The sequence below is a fragment of the Mustelus asterias genome, chromosome 11, assembly GCF_964213995.1.
Source record: "Mustelus asterias chromosome 11, sMusAst1.hap1.1, whole genome shotgun sequence".
Taxonomy (NCBI): Eukaryota; Metazoa; Chordata; class Chondrichthyes; order Carcharhiniformes; family Triakidae; genus Mustelus; species Mustelus asterias.
In genome coordinates this window covers 30,592,575-30,618,702 of record NC_135811.1, presented here as the reverse complement: position 1 = coordinate 30,618,702, position 26,128 = coordinate 30,592,575, and the positions used below count along the sequence as shown (strand labels likewise).

The window sequence follows — 26,128 nt, the reverse complement described above, 5'->3', positions numbered from 1 at the left end:
GGCACCTTATTGAATAGCCTTTGGAAAATCCATGTATACTGCATCCACAAGCTCCCCTTTATCTACCCTATTAGTTATGTCGCCAAAAAGTAATAAATTTGTCAAGCCCTTTTATAAAACCATGTCTGATCATACTGTAATTTTCTAATTAAATACTTTAACAATAGATTGTAGCATATCCCCATAACCTAATGTCAGACTAACTGGCCTGTGTTTCTGTTTTCTTCCTTGTTTCTTGAATAGCAGTGTTGTATTTGCTAACTTCCAATCCGTTGTGGCCGTTGTAGAATCCAGGGAATTTTGGAAAACCATAACATGACATTCGCCATTTGTATGTAGGCCAATGTGTACTATCTGTAACTGCTCCCTTGTTATAGTTTTCTTTTTACATTATGTCCTGAACACAGAAGCAATCAAACTGTACTTCAGAGTGCCTACAAACCACAACAAAACCCAGATCTGAAACTACAGAGTACATCAAAATTATTTCTCCACCAAAGTGGAGGATAGTTACATAACACAAATTATGTGCATCAAATCAATCCCAGTCCCTCACAGCTATAAGTGATTAAAGAGGGAATTATCCAATGATCCCCATTCTGGCCTGTACTTATGGTGGCAAATATATGCAGCCAAGTAAAATTGCAGGGCCTGAATTTTCAGGATGGCAAGCACTTCGTGCCCATCTTCCTGAGAGTCAATAGGGAAGGCATCCCACTAACTCAGACAATTCTGCTTCCATTCCACACTCAATTAAGCTCTGACTGGCAGTTGGCAAGATTCCATCTGCACATTGGCTAGTGGAGGAGGGAGGGCTGGAGCTCTCCAATCCCTGAGGGGTGGGTGCTCCGAGTTTGAAGGGGTCTGCTGATTGAGGCACAGACTCCTTATCCCACCTGGGATCGAGGATGAGAACCTTTTCAATTTTCCCACCTGTGGTTATTGGGTGCCAAACAGCCTAAAAATTTAGACTGGATGGGACAAGGCCCTTAACTGCAGAGCATAAATTTCTGGCCCAGGAGTACCCTTGAAATCAATGATTTTCTGAGTGCAGAAATCACATAAATGAAGTAATGACACACTCGGGGGTCCCCCATTCAATCTTTGAAAGACATCATGAATTACCCAAAGAATGTGTTCTTCATGTAGAAATCATGTTAGAAAAAGAAAAAAGACATTCTTGATTTCTCCCATGACCCCTGTTTTAAAACCTATGGACTACATAGGCCACTCTTCTGAATTAACTTTTTTGATGCAAGTTCTCCAAATACATCTTATTACAACTTTTCAATCTCAGAACAATACCCCTTTAGAAAATGTGCAATAATTTTTGCTGTAGTAAGAAAACCTCTGTAAAACATGGTATTCTTCAAGAAGGTAAATGAAGCTCAACCACCCTAAAAGGCTTACAAATGATAAGATGATGAAGATGATAAATTTTATTCTCAATATTCATTAAAATTATCCACACCCAGGTCCCATTCAACTGATCACAATTGGGATGCTACAACTAGCTTCAGCATTACTAGCTGGGGAGCAGAAATCAAAATTTGTGAAGGTCCTCCCCCACCTCCCCAAAATTGCATTTGAACATTGGATAACAGCTAAATTGAACTGAATATAAGCCTAGACAGTGGGTAGTACTGCTGAATGAGCACTTTATGAAGAAACTGGAGGACTGTTATCGCCTCTAGAATACAAGAAAAAGTTGGAGCGAGGAAAAGGAACTGAAACTATTATATTTCTCATTAAATAAAATAATTTTAATGATCTGCAGAGATACTTCTTGATAAGACTTTATAGCTTGAGGAAACTCTCTTCAAGTTTACAGAAAATAAAAATCAGCAATCTTGAAATTTCTGAATTACATCTAGATATAATACAATGGATTTGTTTTTCAGCATTTTTGTGGCTGCTATATATTGCACAACAATTGTATCATTTAATCTCCAGTGTACCTCTCAGACAACGGAAAGGTGGTATCAATTTTGCAAGCATCATGTAAATGGTCTCAATTTTCCAGGAGAATAATTTGACTTGTGAAATTCAAAGTCTTATAAATAAGCTTTAACACTGATATAAAATAATCATGCTTTGGGCTATAGGCATAATTGTACAGTACTATGCACTATCAAGTTTGGAATTTTAGAAATTTCATTAGAATTTCTTCCTTTTTCTGATCAAATTTGTGTTCAGCTTCTTCGACAACTGCATTATCACCACATAGCTTTACAGGATTGCCTTGGAGAGTGACATGTCGAAGATCCTCCAAAACCACAGTCTTAAGCTTGTTAAGTTCTTCAGACAGTAACTTCATATTACATTTTGATAGTTTTTTATCTAGAATAAACATAATTTAACAATGTGACAATTATTGTGAAAACAAAACAGTAACGCCAAACAAATCTTCAAAAGTGCCAAAAAGATTAATTTAAAGTATTCCCAGATTCTGGAAGTACATGAGTTCTGTTGAAAGTGAACTAATATATTTCCCATGTTTTCTTTTCCATCTGCTGTTATAGTGCTATAAACAGCAAAAAGAAATTGTAACATTGCAGTTATAGTGTTTTTAAAAAATCGTTCATGGGCTGTCAGCATCGCTGAGGAAGGTTAGCATTTATTGTCCATCCTTAAATTTTCTTGAGAAGCTAATGGTCAACCATCACCTTGGCCACTACAGTCCACGTGGTGTAGGTATACCCAGAGTGCTGTTAGGGAGGTAGGTCCAGGATTTTGACCCATCTGTTAAAATATTATCTAAAGCAGAGTTTCCCAAACTGGGTTCTGCAGGAAGCTCCCAGGAGTTCTGCAGCAGGCCAGGCTGATGTATGAAATTTGAAAAATACTATGAAACTGCTTACCCATTTAGAGGCTGACTTCTCAAGAATCCAATCTTTGGTTGGACAGGTTGGAAACAGCATGGAACTCAAATTTCCAAAGCATGTTGAGCGCGAGCAGCAGAGTGACGGGCAGCGCAGGCAGCAGAGTGACGGGCAGCGCAGGCAGCAGAGTGACAGGCAGCAGAGTGACGGGCAGCAGTGTGTCTGGAGTTTATTTTGGTCATTCTCCAATCTGCTTCATTTCTTCCCTTTTGTGGACCTCTCATGGATTTTCACTGTTGTGGCTATTTTCATTATTTTGTGTCTTTCCATTGGCTCACTGTAATCATATTTTATATATCTTGGAAACCTTTTCAATGCAGGAACCTGCACATATGCAGGTTTTCAACCCTCTAACTCCCTTTCTGTGTTTGGAAATCTGCTGCCTGCGCTGCCCATCACTCTGCTGCCTGCGCTGCCCGTCACTCTGCTGCCTGCGCTGCCCGTCACTCTGCTGCCTGCGCTGCCCGTCACTCTGCTGCCTGCGCTCACCGTGCTTTGGAAATTTGAGTTTCATGCTGTTTCCAGCCTGTCCAACCAAAGATTGGTTAATCCCTTTGTGGTTTATTTTCTCCAATCCTGTTATAATGCTTATCTTTTAGTTTTGATTTCTGACAAGGGGTTAATCATGAAATTACGTCACCTCTTTTCCATTATAGATTGTTGACCTGCTGTGCAGTTCCACCAATTTCTATTTTTGGCTGGTATTTATTAGGTTATGATGAAGATGAAAATGACCGCATGTGTTGAAACTGCACTATGTGATTAGTTAAACAAAACATTCACATGCAAATAATCTGTAGTTTTAATCTGATTAAAATAAAGAATTTCAAATAAAAATATTGCATAAAAGTATTTCAATCCCTAAAATGTGCAATGTAACATTTTCAAAAGGGTTCAGCCAGAATACTTCTACAGCAGAAAAACATTTGATCGACATTTTTGTTGCACACAAACTCCCTCCTACACGTTTTCATCTAACCCTATCAGGGTCGTCTTCTATTCCTTTCTCCGTTATGTGCTTAACTAGCTTCCCCTTAAATGCATGAATGGTATTTTTCTTAGCCACGTCTCCTGGTAGTCCATGTATTCAGCGGTTCAAGAAGGCAGCTCACCACCACATCAAGCAGATCAGGGATAGGCAATAAATGCTAATCTAGCCAGCGATGTCACATCCCATGAATTGATTTTTAAAAACTTTCTTATTACTCTTTGGATAGAGAAGATTTTCTTGAATTTATTATTCAATTTATTTGCGACGATCCTATAGTTATGACCTCTAGTTTCACCCCCGTCCCCTCCCAACAAGTGGAGATATTTTCTCCACACTGATCTTATCATGAAGATCAATATCAGGTTGCCCCCACACAAAGCATGTTGCACCTTTACTGATAAGTGCACCTTTTCAATTCTGATATCTTGCGAGGCATTTTTTGCATCTTCCCCAATGCTTCTAAATCCTTTTCATAAGAGACCAGATCTGTGCACAGGACTTGGCAAGTGTGGTCTAAGGAAGGTTGCACCCAAGTTTAACTCCTGAGCTTATCAATTCAACACTTGTAGAAACAAAAACTAGTGTTTGTTTGCATTTTTATGGCTTTATTAACCCATGTTGATATTTCTATTGATTTTTGTATTTGTACTTCTAAATCCCTTTTTTTTAAACCCTTCAAGCCTGCTCCGACATTCATTTTGATCACAGCTGGTCATCGAATTCAATATCCAGGTCCCCCTTCCCCCCTGATTCCTTTAGCCCCATAAGCTATCTATTTTTTTCTTGAAATCACACAGGGTTTTGGCCTCAACTACATTCTGTGATAGTGAATTCCACACATTCACCACCCTCTGGGTGAAGAAATTTCTCCTCACCTCAGTTCTGAAAGGTTTACCTCCCCCATCCTCAAACTATGACCCCTACTTCTGGACTCTCCCACCATTGGGAACATTCTTTTTGAATCTACCCTGTCTAACCCTGTTAGAATTTTACAAGTTTCCATGAGGTCCCCTTTCACTCTTCTAAATTCCAATGAATTAGTATCTCCTCATATGACAGATCTGCCATCCCAGGAATCAGCATGGTAAACCTTCGCTGTACTCCCTCTATAGCAAGAACATCCTTCCTCAAATAAGGACACCAAAACGGCACACAATACTCCAGATGTGGCCTCACCAACACCCTATACAATTGCAGCAAAACATCCCTATCCCTGTGCTCAAATCCTCTCGCTATGAAGACCAACATACCATTTGCCTTCTTTACTGCCTGCTGTACCTGCGCGTTTTCAGCGACTGATGCACGAGGGCGCCAAGGTCTCATTGAGTATCCACCTCTCTCAATTTACACCCATTCAAGTAATAATCTGTCTTTCTAATATTGCTACCAAAGTGGATAACCTCACATTTATCCACCTAATACTGTCCATATCACGCTGAAGCATCTCTGAATCCTCCTCACAGCTCACCCTCCCACCTAACTTTGTATCATCTGGAAATTTGGAGATAATACATTCAGTTCTCTCTTCCAAATCATTAATATATGTGAACAATTGGGGTCCTAGCACAGATCCCTGCGGAACCTCAGCAGTCTCTGACTGCCAATCAGAAAAAGACCCATTTATGCCAACTCTTTGCTTCCTATCTGCTAACCAGCTTTCTATCCATCTCAAGACATTACCTGCAATCCCACGTGCTTTAACTTTACATAGTAGTCTGTCATGTAAGACTTTGTCGAAAGCCTTCTGAAAGTCTAAATAAACCACATTCACTGCTTCTCATTCAACTCTACTAGTGAAATCCTCAAAACATTCCAATAGATTCGTCAAACATGATTTCCTTTTTTTGTAAATCCATGCTGACTTTGTCTGATTATGCCACTGCCTTCTAAATGCTGAGTTATGAAATCCTTGATAATAGACTAGCAACTTCCCCAGTACCGATGTTAGGCTCACTGGTCCATAGTTCCGTTTTCTCTATACCTCCCTTTTTGAATAGTAGGCTTACATTAACTACCTTCCAATCTGTCGGAACTATTCCAGAGTCCAAAGAATTTTGGAAAATAACCACCAATGGATCTACTATTTCTAAGGCCACTTCCTTAAGTACTCTGAGCTAAAGATTATCAGGATCTGGAGATTTATCCACCTTCAATCCCATCAAATTCCCCAAAACCATTTCTCTACCAATGCTGATTTCCTTCAGTTCCTCACATGTTTCCCTCAGCATTTCTGGTACATTGCTTCAGTCTTCACAAAGGAAGACATGAATAAAGTACAAATTTAATTCCTCAGCCATTTCTATATTCCCCGTTATGAATTCTTCCATTTCTGACTCTAAGGGGCCTACTTTCATTTTGTCAATCTTTTTCTCTTTACATATCTATAGAAACTTTTAGAGTCAGTTTTTATGTTCCCCGCTAGCTTACTTTCATACTTTAGTTTTCCCTTGTTAATCAATCCTTTGGTCCTCCTTTGCTGAATTTTAAACTGCTCACAATCCTCAAGTCTATTGCTTTTTCTTGCCAATTTGTATGCTTCTTCCTTGAATCTGATACCATTTTTAATTTCCCTTGTAAGCCACGATTTAGCCACAATTCCCTTACCACTCTTGTGCCAAACAGGAATAAACAATTTCTGGAGTTCACCTATTCATTCTTTAAATGCCTACCAGTGCCAATCTATTGTGTTTCCTTTCAGTAATGTTTCCCAATCCATCATGGGGTGGTGAATCTCTGGAATTCTCTGCCCACTGAAGTGGTGGAGGCTACCTCGTTGAATATGTTTAAATCACGGATAGATGGATTCCTGATCGGTAAGGGAATTAGGGGTTATAGGGATCAGGCAGGTAATTGGAACTGATCCATTTCAGATCAGCCATGATCTTATTGAATGGCGGGGCAGGCTCGAGGGGCTAGATGGCCTACTCCTGCTCCTATTTCTTATGTTCATGCCTCATACCATCCTAGTTACCTATTTACCCGTTTAGACTCCTATGCTGGAATTTTACCACCCAGCCTGCCACGGGAATTGTTTTGGGCGGGAAGTGGACAACGGAAAGATCCGTTGACCCCAGGTACGATTTTACGATTTTGGCACAAGCGAGGCCGTAAAGTCCCACCCATGTTATCCAACCACATGTGGCCTCCTTAATCTTTGTACAAAAATGTACCTTACACTATATTGAAATTCATCTGCCAAATAGATTTACATTCTGAAAGTTTACTACTGAGTTCTTGTATTTTGTCACATCTTATTTGGTAATAACTATATCTCCCAATTTGGTATCATCTATTAATTTTGAAATTGAACATCCGATTCCCGAGTCCAAATTGTTAATGTAAATTGTGAACTGCTGTGGTCCCAGCAATGTTTCCTGTAGAATACCACCTCACAACAATCTTTTGTAGTTGCCTAAACCCCTTTTCTCAATTTTATGTTTAGTCGTCAGCTTGTTATCCATTCTGTCATCTATGCCCTGACTCCACATGCTCTATGCAATCCTCTACTGAAGGCCTTTCGAAAATACGTTATATTTATTATGGGATATACTAAATAGGAAACATATCTCAATTTTGCTTACAGTACTATGTTTATAGCACATAGATGGAATAATAATAAACCAACAGTACATAAATTACAGTTCTTGGATATTCCTGGTATATTAGTTGTACCTTTCGCAGTTTTCATAGACTGAGATACCAAACGACGGATGGCTTGATCAGCCTGATGAAGAACACTTGCTGCACAAATGGCACGATCTATCTCCTGTGTGATAACCAAACCAAAATTTAATTAAAGGCAAACTATTATTGGATTAATTGTATGCTTTAAATTTAGAATTAAACCTAAACTGTAGAAATGCCTAAAATATCATTGAATTTGTTCGATATATGCGTATTCTCATTTGCAATCAAAACAGTTTCAGCTTCCAGACATTTATTAATTTGAGGTGTAAAGAAAATGAATGTATTGAAGAACAGTAACACACCTTTAATTGTTTGAGCATCTATGGATATGGGTATGAAAATGCAACATCTCATTTAAGAACCATCATTGTCACATGTTAATACACAGAGATGCATTGGTTTACAAAACATAACGTCCCTCCCCCTTTACTTCAGTAGCATGACAACATTAACTTTAATTATTTTACCAAGTATCATTATATACAGTTTTAGATATGTAATCAATATGAGGGTTTTTTAGGTGTACATCAGTTCTGCTTAATCAGAATCCGTCATTCAGGAGCCTTTGCTTTCATGCTCTCAGTAGTCTGTTCACCACTTGGCTCAGGCACTTCATCTGATAAAGTTGTTTTTCTTCAGCTTCTACAGATGCTGTTGGTTCAAATGGTGTTGAATCTGAATTCGACTCAATCGTGACCATAGGTACAGGGATTTCCAAACCTTGAGTGTCAAATGTTGGCCTTTCAGATACCAACTCTGCAAATTCTATTTTTGAAGTGAGTTTTTAATCTGTGTGTCTACCCCAAACTCTCGTCATTAGTTTGCACCGTATAAGAAACAGGTCCTGCCTTTGCGAGTGTTGTGACAGGTATCCACTTCTCACTTGGAGTAGTTTCTCGCTAAAACTCTTTCTGCTTGATTAAAAATTCTTGGTTTCAATGTCTGTTCACGATGAATAACTTAGTTTTGTTGTTGTCGCTTACAATGGTAGAAGTGTTAGGCAATAAGAGTAAATCAAATTTGGTTCTCAACTTCATTTTCAAAAACAATACTGCTGGCAAGTTTTAGGTTGTCACATGGGCTATTTCTGTAAGATATGAGAAAATTGATTACTCTTTTGGCTAGTGGTCCTTCATCCTTTGATGCTTTAATGGCATTCTTCAATGATTGTACCAACGTCTCCGCCAAATCCATTGTTGGAAGGATGATAAGGTGTAGTTCTGATATCTCGTACGCCATGGTTTGTGAGGTAGTCCTTGACTTGAACTGAGTCCCGTTATCGCTAACTAATTGCTCCAGTTTGCCAAATCATGCAAATACTTTGTCTAGTTGTTTGATTGTCTTTTCAGTGGCCACCAATGTCATCATCATTATTTCAGGCCATTTGGAATGTGCGTCCACAAGGATGAGAAACATATATCATTCAATTGGTCCCGCAAAAGCAATGTGTACTCTTTTCCAAGGTTGTCTTGGCCAATCCCAAGGATGCAATGGTTGAAGAGGCGGAGTATTTCATATCCTAGCACAAGGCTGACACTGTCCTAAAATAGAAAATGCTGGAAAGTCTCAGCAGATCTGACAGCATCTTTGGAGAGAGAATAGAGCTAATATTTCGAGTCTAGATGACTCTTCATCAGAATAGACACTGTCCTACTCGTTCTTCAATCTGTAAGTCTCGTCCTGGCCAACAGAAATAGCTCCTTGTGTGTTCTTTCATACGTACCGCTCTTGGATGTCATTTGCGGCATTGATCAAGTATATGACTCCGCAAGCATGGAGGAATGATCACTCTAGTACCGTTCATTCAAGTTTCCTTGTTTGGTATAGCTTGAATTCCAAATTCCTCCTCTGTTTATCCAGTGATATTCCTTTCAAGATCATGTCCATGACCTTCCCATCACTGGTTCTGACCTCATGCATCTTTGCACTTGAGGCGCTGTAATAGGTACACTATCAACCTGGGAAAAGTACAAATTTTCACATAGTTCTCCTGTGATTAGGCTTTGTCCCAAATTGGTAGACATGATAAAACATTGGCTTTCGCATGTTAAGATCTTCCGTATTTTTCTAAGAATTTCTGTAATGTGTTCTTTCCATCAACCAATTGGTTAACATCTTGCCAATTTAGTTTGATTTTGTTTAATCATGGTCTTCCAAAAAATGGAAGAAAATTTCCTTTCACTGCATGTAATTGCAATTTTTCAGATTGACCATTTGTTTCAACTTGCACCACGATATAACCCTTCACTGGAACCACCTCTTCCATTTAAGTTCTCAGGATTATAATTAGCTGGCTTTAATGGTACATTCGTGAGCTTCTGTTGATATAAATTTTCAGAGATACAGATGTTCCTGTATCTACTTCAATTTTAATTTTGTTCCCATTCAGTTTCAGATAGACCCAAAATCTCTGTGTATCACCTTGCATCGATAATACACCGAGTTGAGTTCTTCAATCTCCCTAGACATTGTGTCTTCCTGGAAATTTTCTTTGTCTTCAAAGATAAATAAGGACGATGGTGGCTATTGATACAACTCAGTTCATCCTTCCAAAGCAACTGGGATTCCTATTATGATGGTATCAAACCTCCTCTTATACAACTATCATGTTTTGCCTCCAACTCCCCTATACAGAAGGCCATTCTAATTTATCAATCTTACATAAAGATGTGCTTCCTGATAACAGTCCAGACAAGCCTTTTATTAGCTAATATCTATGTAGCATAATCCAATAATTATGATTTAAATTGAATTGAACTTTTTTATTTCACTTAATTTATTTCAATAAGATCCTCTCTCATTTGCTTCCTTTCAAGCTTGAAAACTCTGTTTTTTAACATTGTCTTCAAAACTCAGTCCTCTGACACAGGGTATCAGCCTAGATTATGGGAGCAATTTACACCTGAAACAAGCGCAAAGTCAGCAGAGTCAAAACAGTGTAACTGAAGTCAATTTTTGCATTCAGGCTTCATTTAAATGCCACTGGCAAACTGTGGGCACCCTATGATACCACTGGAGCTCGCTGGTTGTAGGAGGGAAACAGATCACCTTTCTTCCTTGCTGAACTGGACAATAGATCAAGCGTGGATGAGTTGGGGTAGAGCCAATTCCAGAGGTGTCAACCATGGACTGATAGCCACCCGCAGTAATTTTGTGGAACCAGGAAAGAAAATTTTCCCAAACGGCTCTGAAGAAGAGTCAAACAGGCTCAAAACATTAACTCTAACAAAACATCCAGAGATGCTGCCAGACATGCTGAGTTTTTCCAGCATTTTCTGTTCTTATTTCAGATTGCCAGCATCCACAGTATTTTGCTTTTATCCCAAAAAAATTGTTGGGCCTTTTTCTGAGGGCAGCTGGTTAAGCTGCTTAATGACTAGTGCATGTTGACAGTGTGTATGGTATATGGTTCCATTGATTTGTACCTGAACATTGCAATCAGTATCCTGCAACTGTCAGGAACTGGTGAGAGTGCTATTTTCCTATATACTGGTCCACGTGAAAATGATATCAAATGAGTCTTTAGCATCAAGAGGGCAATCCAGTGCTCCCCTGATTTTCAACTGCTGGTCACCTGTTTTTTAGTCAACAAATAAATTGTCAGCAGTTAAAAATCATTTCTCAACATCGCTTCTGTTACCTATTACAAAGACAACAAAAATTTTAACAAGTGAATTCTGCTTACAGGAGCACTTTAAAAATAATATCTTCCAGTTTTAATCCACTGGTTCTCCCTCCAAATGTTGCCCCACATGCTGAGTGTTTCCACAACTTTCTGCCTTGATTTCAGATTTCCAGCAAAGCATTCAGTCAATGTTGACATTACAGACTATGCAGAAATCAAATGTTTCTATTATAGACTTCCTCATTTAAAATCACTGGAGTGCATCTTTTTTGTTCAAATTATGAATTTCAACCGGGTTCTACAGTGAACCCCTTCTAATGGCTATTATTAAAAGCTATGACAGAAGAAACACTATTTAGTTCTACCTACATTCTTGCTTGTGTACCAGATTAACATTTAAAAACCACGGGCAGAATTCTCCCGTTTTCAGGCTAAGTGCCCATGCTGGCGGGAAAAGAGGAGTGTTTCCTGCTAGCGTTGGCAGCATCTGTCAGGTGGGATTCACCCATCTGAAAGGTGCTAATGAACTCATCTCAGTAATACGCCGGTCAGCTAGGCTGTTCCAAGATCAGAGCGCCCTTTGAACTCTGTGGTCAGAGACTGGCCACCTTCCCTTCCCCCCACCCGAACATCACCAACCCGTCACCAAAGAGGGCATTCTCCCCACCCACCCACAAATAACAGGTAACCCCCCCCCCCTCCCCACCACACAGGCATAAGGTTGACCCAACCCCTCCCTCCCCCAGAAACCCCACTCAGGTCCTCCTTAGATCCTCCGCTAAGGTTAGTCCCCACTCAGCCCCCCTGCCCCTCACTGATTGAAAAAGGAATATGGGGTTTGCAAAAGAGGAGTTAAACCATTTATTCCTTTTGAAAAAACCACAACTGTCATCAGGCTTAGAATCTATGTAAACAGTACAGTTAGGATCAATTGAGATGCATTCGCGTATGAAGGGAAATGGAAATAAACACAGCTGACTGGATCTTCTGAGGGTGAAGGGGGTGTAAGTGGGGTTCTCAGGGCAGACGGCGGCTAAGGGGCAGTCTGGTCAGGTTGGATGACCCTCATGCTTGCGTGGTGTTTGGTGTGGATTCCTCTGGACTCTTGGGGTCCAGCACACCATGTCCATGCTTGTGATTAGCAACACCAAAGCCCACCCAGCGCTGTTCCCACTCTGGGGGGAGGGATGCTGGTGAACAGACTGTTAAACCTGCTAATTGTATTGCAATTAGCGAGTTTGCATGATTATCAGGTTACCACCCATTGCTGGGTCAATGGGGCAGGTCAGGTGAATCCCAGTTGCCTTGATGCCCCTTAGAAATCCCAATTTTTAGTTGACACCTCATTCTGCGGGACATCCCGATTCCCGCCAGCAACCTGCCCAGATTGGAGAACCCAGCCCTACAATTTTATTTAGGATACACATGAAAGACATGCTGGTTAGGTGCATTGACCCGAACAGGCGCCGGAGTGTGGCGACTAGGGGAATTTCACAGTAACTTCATTGCAGTGTTAACGTAAGCCTCACTTGTGACTGATAAATAAACTTTTACTTTACATTAAATTATATAAACCATTGCATTTACCTTTAGTTCAATGTTTTCTTCAAATGGTTTCTCTGGATTTTTCAAAGAAAAATCAAGTAGTTCAAACACCTTCTGGCTGTAAAACATGAATGAACGTGAAAGTGACCAGTGAATGTAAGGTTGCTGGTATCTAACCCTGCTTTAGACCTTAACCTACATATGAAAAATTGACAGTTTTGTTGGCGTTTCACTAGATTTAATATTGCTTAGCTGATTTTTACTGTCATAAGTGGCAGAGAAGGAACTAACATTGTAAAAATTACAAACAGAAAATGCTGGAAATACTTAGCAGGTCTGGCAGCATCTGTTGAAGATATCTCCACAGATGCTGCCAACCTGTTGAATGTTTTCAGCATTTACTGTTTGTATTTCAAATTTCAGCACCTGCATTACTTTGCTTTTGAAAAAAAATACACCCTGACATACTTTGTTTTTGAAGTTCTGTTCCCTCTTTTTAAAACATTATAGTTTTATCCTGCCTTCCTAAAACCTTGCTGATTTATGATTTTACTGCACTTCTTGCCCTTCTGTATCTCACCCAAGTGGACTTGATAATGATCAATGAGGCCTGATCACAATCACTTTCTTCAGATATTATAAGAACAGAAACCCTAGCCAATTCTCTATTCCGTAACCCACTGTGCCCTGGCACAAATTATACTGCCGATTATTGAGAAACCAACAATTTCAATGCAAATTAGGGATGCAACATTCCTGGTCTGTATATCAGTTGCATAAATTCACCAAGTGACTGCATGAACTATCCTATATTCTTCACAATAAAAGCAAAATCTATTATTTATAAGAAAAAAAAGACAAGGCTGAAACATTTGCAACCATCATCAGCCAGACATGTCAAGTGGATGATCCAGCTTAATCTCCTCTTGAGGTCCCTGATATCACAGATGCCAGTATTCCAACCCATTTGATTTACTCCACATGATACCAATAAGTAGCTGAAGTGAAGGCACTGGCCACTGCAAAGGCTGTGAAACCTGACAACATCCCATCAGTAATACTGAATATTTGTGCTTCAGAACTAACAGCACCCCTCGCCTGCCTGGTTCAGCACAACTACAACACTGGCATCTATCTGGCAATGTGGAAAATTGCCCAGGTGTTATGCTGGCCACAAAAAAAAAGGACAAATCCAACCCGGCCAATTACTGCCCCCATCAGTCTAATCTCATATCAGCAAAGTGATGGAAGGTGACATTGAGTGCCATCAAGTGGTACTTATACAGCAATAACGTACTCACCAATGCTCAGTATCAGTTCCTGACTTCACTAGAGCCTGGTCCAAACATAGATAAACGAGGTGAGATAAGTTTGACTGCCCTTATCATCAAGGTAGCACTTAACCAAGTGTGGCATTAAGGAACACTAGCAAAACTCAGTCAATGGGAATCAGGGAGAAAACTCTCCACTGGTTACAGTTAACTAGAAACATAACTGAACCATTTATATAAATATTGTGACAACAAGAAGAAGTCAGAGACTGGGGATTTGCAGCGAGTAACTCACTACTTGTCTCCGTAAAGTCTGTTCACCATCTGCAATGCAGTGTGGTAGAATACTCCACATGCTGGGATGAGTGCAGCTCCAACAACACTCAAGAAGCTTGACACCATTCGACAAAGCAACCTATTTGATTGGCACCCATCCACCACCTTAAACATACACTCCCTCCAGCATTGGACACAGTGGCAGCAGTGTGCACCATCAACAAGATGCACTGTGGCAGATTGCCAAGGCTCCTTCAAAAGCACCTCTACTACTAAAAAGGACAAGGGCATAAAAACGGCAGCACATGCAAGTTCCCTTCCAATTCATACACCATCCTGACTTGAAACTATAATTGCCATTCCTCCACTATCACTGGGCCAAAAATCTGAAATTCCCTCCTTAACAGCATTGTGGATGTCCTACACCAAATGGCTTGCAACAGTTCAAGAAAGCAACTCACCACCATCTCCTCAAAGGCAATTAGGCATAGGCAATAAATACTAGCTCTATAGGCATCATTCACATCCCATGAAAGAATTAAAAAAATCAGTGGACTATTGTCACAATTTATATCAAAGCACGTTTATGGTTGTGTGAAAGATTGAAGACATGACCCAAAATAGAATTACTTCAATTTTTACAATGCAGTTTGCAAGATTGCAAGGCTAGATTTTCTCCAGGTTGCTATTAAAACAGGAATTCTTCAATCTGACAGCTTGAGCTTCCATCCATCATACATACATACTAAAGTTGCATTGTCAATGGGATCAATATAAATCCTGAGATATCCTCAAGAAATCACACTCCAACAATTAACTGAAGAAAATTAATTTTCAAAAAGCATTTATATATAATTTCACTTTTTTTTTCTTTTCCTAATTTAAAATAAATATGAAAGTAGATTGCTGGTAAGTAGACAATTAGCATTTAAAACACTTACATATCCTCTTCCGGTACATTTTCTGCACTTTTCATTATCAAACTGGTCTTTTCCCATGAATTTTTTGCAGGATCAGGTGGCTGGATTTTTGCTGACATCAACACTATTGTTTCATCATTTACCAGACAGCCTCGTTCATGATTTCTCTGCAGGCATAATTCAATTGGGCACTCCAGAAACAGCTGAAAGAAGCCTAGGGAATCTTTTAGAGAAATATTTTGCTGATAATTGGTTGATCTTAAGTATCATTTCTAAAGTTATAATGAAGCATATTATTTAAAAGAGAAACACAATTAGGGTAGAACTTCCACTTCTGCACTCACCAGCCTGGGATTTTTATTCCACAAAAGTGAATGGGTTTAAAGTCATTGGCTGAGTGCAGAAGTGGAATGTCTACTGCAATATATACTATACTGGTGAATATTTGAGTTTCAGTGAAGAACAATACAAATTACTGGGAATGGCAGTAGTTAGCATCAAGCATTTCCAAGTAAATTTACAGCACCTATTAGATTCAACGTGAAACCTGATCTGATTATGTACATTCCTGCATTGCACCATTCTGAAATTTACATTTATCACAAAGGTCCCTTGAGTGGTTTCTCTAAATTAGACTTTCAGTTTAGCAATAGTTACTAACACCTGAAAGGTCCAGCTACCATTCTGAAGCATTCTTGAGTTGAGAGCAAGTACAAACCAGACCTGGCTAGGGAAATAGTCTGTAAAGATGTGGAATTCATGCAATCCTAATCATTTCAATGGTTTAGAAAATCTCACCGGAACATTCTCCAATCCATCACTGCCGGGTGTAGACAAATAAACAAGGTGTACACAAGCAATATCAATACTAATGTGTAAAATAACAAAAGGTCCTTGGAGTGCATATGCACAGATTCCTGATAGCTACAGAAGGTGGTTAAGAAGGCATGCAGAATATACTTTTATTAGCTGATATAAGAGCAAAGAGGTTTTGCGAGAACTGTAGAAAATACTAGTCAGTCTACAAGTAGAGTATCAGGTCACCACATTACAAGAAAGATGTGATTTCATTAGAAAGGGTAGATAGAAGATTTACAAGGATATGGCCGGTACTGATTAATTTTAGCACATCCAATCTTCCCTCATAGTCAAGTTGTTTCCTTTGCAACAGAGGAGACTGAGGGGTGATTTCATTGAGGTGTATAAAATTATTAGTGGCCTAGGTAGAGTGGATAGGAAGACCCTATTTCCCACAACACAAAGGTCAATAACCAGTGAACACAGGTTTGAAGTAATTGGTAGAAGGCTTAGTGGGGAGTTGAGAAGAATTTGTTTTTTTATCCGAAAGATAGTGAAGTTCTGGAACACTCCGTGAAAAAGTGGCAGAAGCAGAAACCCTCATCATTTTAAAAAAGTACTTGGATATGCACTTGAAGTCCCATGATCTAAAATGATATGGACCTAGAACTGAAAAGTGAGGCCGGCCCACTTGTGTTCTGTAAATTTCTATGATCCTATGCCTCAAACCTAAGGTAAACTGTCTACACTATCCCTGTCAATAAATAATCCATGTTACTGCCCATAGCAAAACACAGCCTTTCTTTGGCATACTTTATTCTGCAGTTCTTAGATTAGACAGTAATGACAGTTTTCCATTCTTTGAAAATTAGCCTGTACTATGCTATTTACGGATTCTGTATCATAATTAAGGCACTTGCGTTGATGCCAAAATAGTAAAAGAAAATATATCAAAATAAGTTTAGGCTATTTGCTTCTTGACACTGAACCAGAGAGCGTCAAAACATTTAATTTACAACAAAATGCTATATTGAAAGGCTGAAAAACATCAGTAGAGACTCGGAATGTTTAAATCATCTTTGGAAGCAGGTAGTGAACAAAGCAGATAAAAAATACATCATTTATTTTGTGAAGAGAATTGTTCAATATTTGAATAAATAACTTTAATATACATACAGTGGCAGGTAAACAAATATTGCTTGCTACAGACTTACTTTGCCTCGCTATCTGGTAAACTTCGTATCTCATGCTTTGATAGTAGAAGTTGTCATCTAAAATTATAACTAAGGGTCTTGAATACGTGTTGCAAACTGAGTATTGTTGCACTCCATGCTGAGTTTCTCCAGAGATGATATGCTGCTGTTTCAATGACTGAATAAAACACTCCCACATTGAATCACTTTCACTGCCTGAAACAGACAGGTGGCCAGTCCCATTAAGAGCCTGTATTAAGCTTTCAATGTATACCAACAGCTTTTGCCTGTACAACTTCCAGAGTGAACCCTAAGGATCCAAAAACACAAATTTCTTTTAAAATCAGAGAAACATGAACATAAATGTAATTCTACATGCACTGAATTTTCATTGACTTGATGAAAATAAATAAACGTAAAAGACAAAAGGTATGTTTCCAACCCTGATGCAGCAGGTCCCACCAGCAGATGGGACAAGTCAGTCAAAGTCCATTGACTTCAGTGGGACTAGAAGATCCCACCCACTATTATTGATCTCCTTCCCTAAATAAGAATATACTTGCCTAATAGCAATGGTATAACATTGGCTCACTATCTCATTTCTGGAACAGGGGATTGTCCCATGATAGAAGAGTAAGAAAATCATATCAAATTATTTTTAGTTTGACAGGATAGACACCAAGAGGATGTTTCCCCTCGCTATGTAGTCTAAACCTAGGGATTACAGCAATGGTTCAAGAAGGCACCTCACCACTACCTTCTCAAGGATAATCAGGGATGGGAAATAAATTCTGGCCTAGCCAGCGACGCTTCCATCCAATAAACAATTTTTTTAAAAAATTAGGATTGAAATGTGGAGAAATGTTTTCACTTAAAGGGTTATGAATCTTAGGAATTCTCTATCCCAGAGGACTATGGATATTGTCATTGGGTATTTTCAAGACAATAATTTTTGGTTACTAAGGAAATGGAGGGATAGGGAGATAATGTGGGAAGGTGGAATTGAAATAGATGATCAGCCAAGATCTTATCGAATGGCAGAGCAAGCTCAAAGGATTGAATGGCCAACTCCTGTTCCTATTTCTTTTATTCTTATCAATACAACTTCATGTATAACTCAATTTAATCCATTTGTAGAGAGTCATTCACAATGGATAATCATTATTCTATTCTCAAATGAATAATGCACTACCCAACACATTTCACAAAAACATTCTTTGGCACAAACAAGATTTACCTAACGTTATATCTGCACGAGTGTTGTTCCATTGAAATATATATAGATTCAATATGGATTGACATTTGTTTTAGCAAACAGATTTTAAGCAGTGAGTATACAGAACCAGAAGTTTTGTTTTCATTAAATAAAAATCAATATTCTAAGAATGCCAAAGATGGGATTACAATCTAAGAAATTTACCATGGCCCAGAACTGAGAGGTTATCAGGAAAGATTGAACAGGTGGAGTTCTTTTCTCAAAACAAGAGTGCAAGGTATTCAAGATTATGAGGGTTTGATAAGGTAGATGGTAAAAAGATGTTTCCACCAGAGACCAGTCCAAAATTATAGGCTATAAATAAAAGACAGTCACTAACAAATCCAATAAGCAATTCAGGAGAAATCTCTTTACCCAGAGAATGGTTAGAGTTTGAGACTCAACTATAGAGAGTAATTAAGGTGAACAGCATAGACACATTCAAAGAGGCTAAATAAATGGGAGAACTAAATTATTGGAGGACATATTGTTGCTGCCAAAGCACCAGGATGCCATCCATAAATCTCTCCACCTCTATTTCCTCCTTTAAGACACTCCTTAAATGGTTCTTTAGCAAAGCTATTGGTCACCTGGCCTAATATCGCATTAGAGGATTTGGTGTCAATTTTTTGTTTGATAGTGCTTGCGGATGCATTGTTAAAGGTCTTGTATAAACACAAGTTGTTGATGATGCAATTAAATGAAGGATGATCCAAGAAGGCTTGCATGGAGTGCAAACGTTGGCATTAACCTGAATAGCCTAATTTTGTGAAGTAGACACTTTGTATTGATTTACCATTGAACTAACTATTCCAACTTGGATTTCTTGATTCAGATTCTGTGCACCTCATTAGAGTGTGCTTTTATAGACAGGAACACATGAATGCACAATTTTAAATATATATTTATAGTTTGCAGAATGAAGAATCTTTAAAATCCTTTGTAACTGAATCGGTTTAGAGTATTGAAGTTTGTGTTCAGTTTTGGTTCCCCTGCATATTGAAGCTTTGGAGAACAATCAAAATAATAACAAAATTTGAGCTCTTAGATATATGGGGAAGTTCCAAGAATTAGTGTCATTTATTTAAGAGGAACGGAGACTCAGAGGGAACACAAATGAGACAAGATTGTACAACCATATAGTAAAATAGGTTTTTGGATTGGATAAGGAAAGAACTATGGGTCTTGTCCATAAAATCTGTAGACAAAGATGTTGGGTAACTGGAAGTATTTGTTCTCAGATTCATTGTGTCTTGAATAAACATATCAAAGAACAAAGAACAGTACAGCACAGGAAACAGGCCCTTCAGCCCTCCAAGCCTGTGCCGCTCCTTGGTCCAACTAGACCAATCGTTTGTATTCCTCCATTCCCAGGCTGCTCATGTGACTATCCAGGTAAGTCTTAAACGATGTCAGCGTGCCTGCCTCCACCACCCTACTTGGCAGCGCATTCCAGGCCCCCACCACCCTCTGTGTAAAAAACATTCCTCAAATATCTGAATTATACTTCGCCCCTCTCACCTTGAGCCCGTGACCCCCCGTGAACGTCACTTCTGATCTGGGAAAAAGCTTCCCACCGTTCACCCTATCTATCCCCTTCATAATCTTGTACACCTCTATTAGATCTCCCCTCATTCTCCGTCTTTCCAGGGAGAACAACCCCAGTTTACCCAATCTCTCCTCATAGCTAAGACCCTCCATACCAGGCAACATCCTGGTAAACCTTCTCTGCACTCTCTCTAACGCCTCCACGTCCTTCTGGTAGTGCGGTGACCAGAACTGGACGCAGTACTCCAAATGTGGCCTAACCAGCGTGTGAGGAGAATAATTTTAAGTAGAAATTTGAGCTGAGAGATGCTGGATAAATTGGAATTCTTCCTTCATGTTGATTCCCAGTTAAGGTTGTGGTTGGAAGGAATTTGTGTCTGTCACTCATCAGGATGACTCAAAAGCACTTTATAGCCAATGAAGTACTTTTGAAATGTCAACCGAGATATGTGCTCAAGTCTCAAAACTGAGACTTGAACCGACAACTTAATGACTCAAAAACAAGCTTCTGACTTAGATATGCCTCACTTAGTTGTGGTTACGATGTCCACAGACAAAGGTGATATTCAGGATTTAGTCAATTACTTTAGGAAGCTAGAAAGGAATTTCACAAAGGTTTTCCTGTAGGTTCTTTGATTTTACATCTGGCAAGATAGCAGGTTAGGGTCTGGAACAACATTGGGCTTAGCTTGCGCTTTCTCAAACTGAATACTTTGCATTTAACTATGAATTTTACTGCATATGCAAAGTTATTTTACATCATTTACATTGGCTATCTCTCGGTTGGCACGATTAGTATCTCCATTATTAACATGAGCATTATTGGAATCTGGCTGTTGTTATTTACATGGCTGACAGTAAGAACATAAGAACTAGGAGCAGGAGTAGGCCATCTAGCCCCTCGAGCCTGCCCCGCCATTCAATAAGATCATGGCTGATCTGAAGTGGATCAGTTCCACTTACCCGCCTGATCCCTATAACCCCTAATTCCCTTACCGATCAGGAATCCATCTATCCGTGATTTAAACATATTCAACGAGGTAGCCTCCACCACTTCAGTGGGCAGAGAATTCCAGAAATTCACCACCCTCTGAGAGAAGAAGTTCCTCCTCAACTCTGTCCTAAACTGACCCCCCTTTATTTTGAGGCTGTGCCCTCTAGTTCTAGCTTCCTTTCTAAGTGGAAAGAATCTCTCCACCTCTACCCTATCCAGCCCCTTCATTACCTTATAGGTCTCTATAAGATCCTCCCTCAGCCTTCTAAATTCCAATGAGTACAAACCCCATCTGCTCAGTCTCTCCTCAGAATCAACACCCCTCATCTCTGGTATCAACCTGGTGAACCTTCTCTGCACTCCCTCCAAGGCCAATATATCCTTCCGCAAATAAGGGGACCAATACTGCACACAGTATTCCAGCTGCGGCCTCACCAATGCCCTGTACAGATGCAAGACATCTCTGCTTTTATATTCTATCCCCCTTGCGAAATAGGCCAACATCCTATTTGCTTTCTTGATCACCTGTTGCACCTGCAGACTGGGTTTTTGCGTCTCATGCACAAGGATCCCCAGGTCCCTCTGCACAGCAGCATGTTGTAATTTCTTTCCATTTAGATAATAATCCAATTTGCTATTATTTCTTCCGAAGTGAATAACCTCGCATTTGTGAATATTATACTCCATCTGCCAGATCCTCGCCCACTCACTCAGCCTGTCCAAATCTCTCTGCAGACCTTCTACGCCCTCCACACGATTCACTTTTCCACTTATCTTTGTGTCGTCTGCAAACTTTGTTACCCTACACTCAGTCCCCTCCTCCAGATTGTCTATATAAATGGTAAATAGTTGAGGCCCCAGTACCGATCCCTGCGGCACACCACTAGTTACCATCTGCCAACCAGAAAAGCACCCATTTATTCCGACTCTCTGCTTCCTGTCAGATAGCCAATCCCCAATCCACGCTAACACCCTACCCCCAACTCCATGTGACCCAATCTTCTTCAGCAACCTTTTGTGAGGCACCTTATCAAACGCCTTTTGGAAATCCAAAAACACCGCATCCACCGGTTCCCCTCCGTCAACCGCACTAGTCACATCTTCATAAAAATCCAACAAGTTCGTCAAGCACGACTTTCCCCTCATGAATCCATGCTGTGTCTGCTTAATCGAACCATTCAATAAATTGGGCGGGGATCCTGGATTCAGAATTCAATCCTGGACCGGGGAGCGGCGCGGGCTTGGAGGGCCGAAGGGCCTGTTCCTGTGCTGTATTGTTCTTTGTTCTTTGTTCTTTATCCAGATGGCCTGCTATTTCTTCTTTAATGATGGATTCCAGCATTTTCCCAACTACAGACGTTAAGTTAACCGGCCTGTAGTTACCCGCCTTTTGTCTATTTCCTTTTTTAAACAGCGGCGTAACATTAGCCGTTTTCCAATCCGCCGGCACTACCCCAGAATCCAACGAATTTTGATAAAAAACCACTAACACATCTGACATTTCTTTCAGTACCCTGGGATGCATTCCATCCGGGCCTGGGGACTTGTCCACCTTCAGTCCCGTTAGTCTACCCAGCACTACCGCTTATTCCAAATCCCAGAAGGTAAATCTGAAACAACTGCCCTCAACTGTATTTTGCAATTTGATATAACGTGAGGGAAAGTTTGAAATCCAGAGAATGATATCCCAGGCATTTTGTGATTATTTTAAATGTTTATTAAGCAACAAAATAAACAGTAACACAATCAACTAGAAATACCCTTAACTAAGACAAGGAGTGGAATTTTTTCTCAGCGGGAATTTCTGCTTTTTCTGAAGTCAATAGACTTCTGAATGGCTCGCTGCATTTTCCAGCCCCACCTCCTCTCCGTGATGGGGCTATACAATTCAGCCTAATGGTTATACAATGATCGGGAGGCAGTGGCATAGTGGTATTGACACTGGACTAGCAATCCAGAGATCCAAGGCAAGATCTGGGGTCCTTGGTTAAAATCTCACCACAGCAGTGGGGAAATTTGAATTCAATAAACATCAGGAATTGAAAAGCCTAATGAATACCATGAAGCCATTGTTGATTGTTGTAAAAACCCACCTGGTTCACTAATGTCCTTTAGGAAAGAAAATCTGCCATCCTTATCTGGTCTGGCCGACATATGAATCCAGACCCATAGTGGTTGACTCTCAAATGCCCACTGAAATGGAGCGCAGTTAGGGATGGGCAATAAATGCTGGCCCAGCCAATGATGCCCACATCCCATAAAATTAATTTTAGGAAAGTATCAGCAAATTCTAAACTACCTTCAGAGCTAATTCTCCTTGAGCGTACCACATCATATAGATTTTTTAAAACTATAAAACAAAATCCAGTAACAGTTACTGCACTAGGCAGTTATATCTCTTTGGGGTCTGCTTCAGAGATAAAACAAACAGCTGGCTTCTCAAGACAGGTTTTCTACACAGACATGGCTTGCTCGGAACTAAACAGCTATTCCTGCTGTGGCCGAGGTGTGAAGCAGCTATCCTTGTATAGGCTTAATTGTCTCTCGAAATACAGTTTTTCCCTTTTGATCTTCCCACATCTGAACAACCCTTTTCAGAAGTCAAACTTAATTACCTTCATTTTGTGAGTCCACCTTTTAGATTGTAATTGCAAAGTTCACACCTTGGCTCCTCTTTTGAACCTCTAACACCTTATTCAAAACTCTTTATAATCTGTTTCCCATTGTTACCAGCTTGCATTAGGTAAACATCTGTTTGCAGTGTTGCTTGGCTCATCAGCAGCAAAAACACCAGATCCGTGAGCATAACCAAATTGTTCCTGTTTTAAAGTAGCTTAAATCTTCCAATTGTTTATATAACCAACAGAAAACATTCTAAATTACTGGACATCCCTGACATTTTCATGTCATCGCCATTTTTCCTGACCTGCAGAAAGAGCATGCAGTTAATTACACTTTTACACTAACAGATTAGGCCGAATTCCCAAATCTTGAGGCTCAGAGTGTAATTTACGAGGAACCATCCAATTAATGAGGGCATGCGGGTTCCTGAGTCTGGAGGGCCAAGTGCAGGCCTTCCAAGAGTGAAAGACTGGCAGCCCCAAAATCAGAGGTTTAATTATTGCAGCCAGACAGTTCCGATTGTCAATCCCTTTCCTTCAAACACCAGTGAGGGTGGGATTGTGTCATATGAGCACAAAAATTCCCTCCCGTCTCATTTCCCCCACCCCCAAACTGGCTGTGTTTCCAGACCCATTGCCACCATTGGAGCAGCACAGTGGTTAGCAGTGCTGCCTCACTGCACCAGGGACCCGGGTTCGATCCCCTGCTTGGGTCACTGTGCAGAGTCTGCACGTTCTCTCCGTGTCGATGTGGATTTCCTCCAGGTGCTCTGGTTGCCTCCCACAGTCCAAAAGATGGCTGGTTAGATGCATTGACTATGCTAAATTCTCCATCAGTGTACCCGAACAGGTGCCGGAGAGTGATAACTAGGGGATTTTCACAGTAACTTCATTGCAGTGTTGTGACACTAATAAATAAACTTTAGCCATCTACTGAAAATTGAGCCCATCCGTTTAAGGAATACTGAGATTTCCAAGGAGCAAGCTCCATCTGTAACTCTGGGGGAGGTCTGTGGGTGTCAGCTAGCTCAGTTGGCTAGATGGCTAGAGTTTGGTGCCAACAGTATGAGTTCAATCTCCGTATCAGTTGTGGTCATTCATACAGGCCTGCCTCATTGACTTGTGATGTGGAGAGCATATCGACACATCTTACTGTCATTGACTTGTCCCATGTTTGATGTAGGACGGTGCCCCTCAAGCTGTATAACCCATTGCCTCCTGGTTCTTCACGGATTATGGCGAACTAACAGTCCAGCTCTGACAGAAACCAGAACTAGAAATAACAGGGGGCGGAGGGGCTGGTTGTTTGATGGGCTTGCTTGCAGTCCAAATCCCGTTATGGCTGTAAACTCTCATGAAAGAGCCATAGCGTGATTTGCGCCAGAACGATCTCAGAATGAGATCTTCCCTACCCCCTCCGCTGGCAATGTAATCAGGTTCATGCCCAACGAGTGCGCAAAACATGCCCCCTGCGTTTTATTTGACTAAGGGTGGGATTCTCCACAGCACGTTTCTTGCGGCAGGACATGGTGCACCATTGGCTGCCAGCTGGAACATCTGGTCCCATTGGCTTCACCCCACACCGTCAGGACATCCGCAATGGGGGTGCGCTGTCAGTGGGACCAGAAGATCCAGCCAGCATGAACACCCAGAAAGGTCCTGTCGAAATGCTGGAAAATCTGGAGAGAGAACCTCATAGTTTCTCTGAGAAAGTTTGCAGTCAGAACCTGACATTTTGCCTTTTTTTTAAGGAAAGTCCCACCGTGTCTTAAGGCTTTCCACCAAACGTACAGGGGTAAACCAGGAAAATCCTTGCGGACAATCAAACATAAATGATAAATAATGCTTAAAATGCAACCCATTGGTTGGTAATCCGAAGACAGGTTATTTAAATGATATTTAAAATGTTGCTGGCAACCTGACCGTTGCTGCCGGATCATCTGTTAAACAATCCCCATCAGCCTGTCCCGTCAGCGAGAAAGCTTCTTTCGGTATAAGGTGGTCGTAGCACAGCAGTAAGGACTGGGACTTCGGCTGCAGAACCTTCAGCAGCCGGCGAGCGAACGTGGACTTTCCGGCTCCCGGAAGGCCGGCCAGCAGACACAGAGACAGGCACAGGCCGGCCTCCCGGGATCCCCGTCGCCCCCCGCGCTCCTCCAGCGCTACCGGGAGGGCGGCGCCAGGACCCGGCGGCCTCCCCGATTCCAAACCCGGACTTCCCCAATCTTGGAAGTGACAACGGTCAAACCCTTCACGCGCAGCCGCCGGAAGTCAGGGCCGCCTGATTGACAGGCCCTATTAACCAGTCAGGATCGACTGCAAAGCTGGAGTGCACCAATCCAGCGGCAGGTGGGCGGGGCAGATCACTGACGGGCTGCAGGTGAGGCGCAGGTGCCCAGGTGTGGGCAGAGCACTTCAGAGCATGAACCACTTCAGAGCTTGAAGTGTCCCCTTCGCCCCCATTTCCATTTATTTTATTTCATCTCATTCATCATGTTATCGCCCTCCTTTCCACCTTCCCC

The 26,128-nt window shown here is 40.8% G+C and overlaps 1 protein-coding gene across 1 annotated transcript; it reads right to left on the bottom strand.

The window, feature by feature from the left end:
* Positions 1 to 1,742: 1,742 nt before the first annotated feature.
* Positions 1,743 to 25,873, bottom strand: pstk (phosphoseryl-tRNA kinase). Its single transcript, XM_078223386.1, has 6 exons — positions 25,530 to 25,873; positions 17,210 to 17,498; positions 15,219 to 15,420; positions 12,773 to 12,848; positions 7,546 to 7,639; positions 1,743 to 2,340 (listed from the first exon to the last, which is right to left on the bottom strand). Exons 2-6 carry the CDS (start codon positions 17,385 to 17,387, stop codon positions 2,132 to 2,134), a joined length of 759 nt encoding a protein of 252 aa, XP_078079512.1. The 5' UTR covers positions 17,388 to 17,498; positions 25,530 to 25,873; the 3' UTR covers positions 1,743 to 2,131.
* Positions 25,874 to 26,128: the final 255 nt, after the last annotated feature.

Coding starts and splice junctions, on each gene's coding strand:
- pstk (XM_078223386.1), bottom strand. CDS start 17,387: ATGTGGGAGTGTTTTATTCAGTCATTGAAACAGCAGCATATCATCTCT. Junction 15,421..17,209: donor TTACCAGATAGCGAGGCAAA/GTAAGTCTGTAG, acceptor TTTCTCTAAAAG/ATTCCCTAGGCTTCTTTCAG. Junction 7,640..12,772: donor AAGAAAACATTGAACTAAAG/GTAAATGCAATG, acceptor GTTATCACACAG/GAGATAGATCGTGCCATTTG.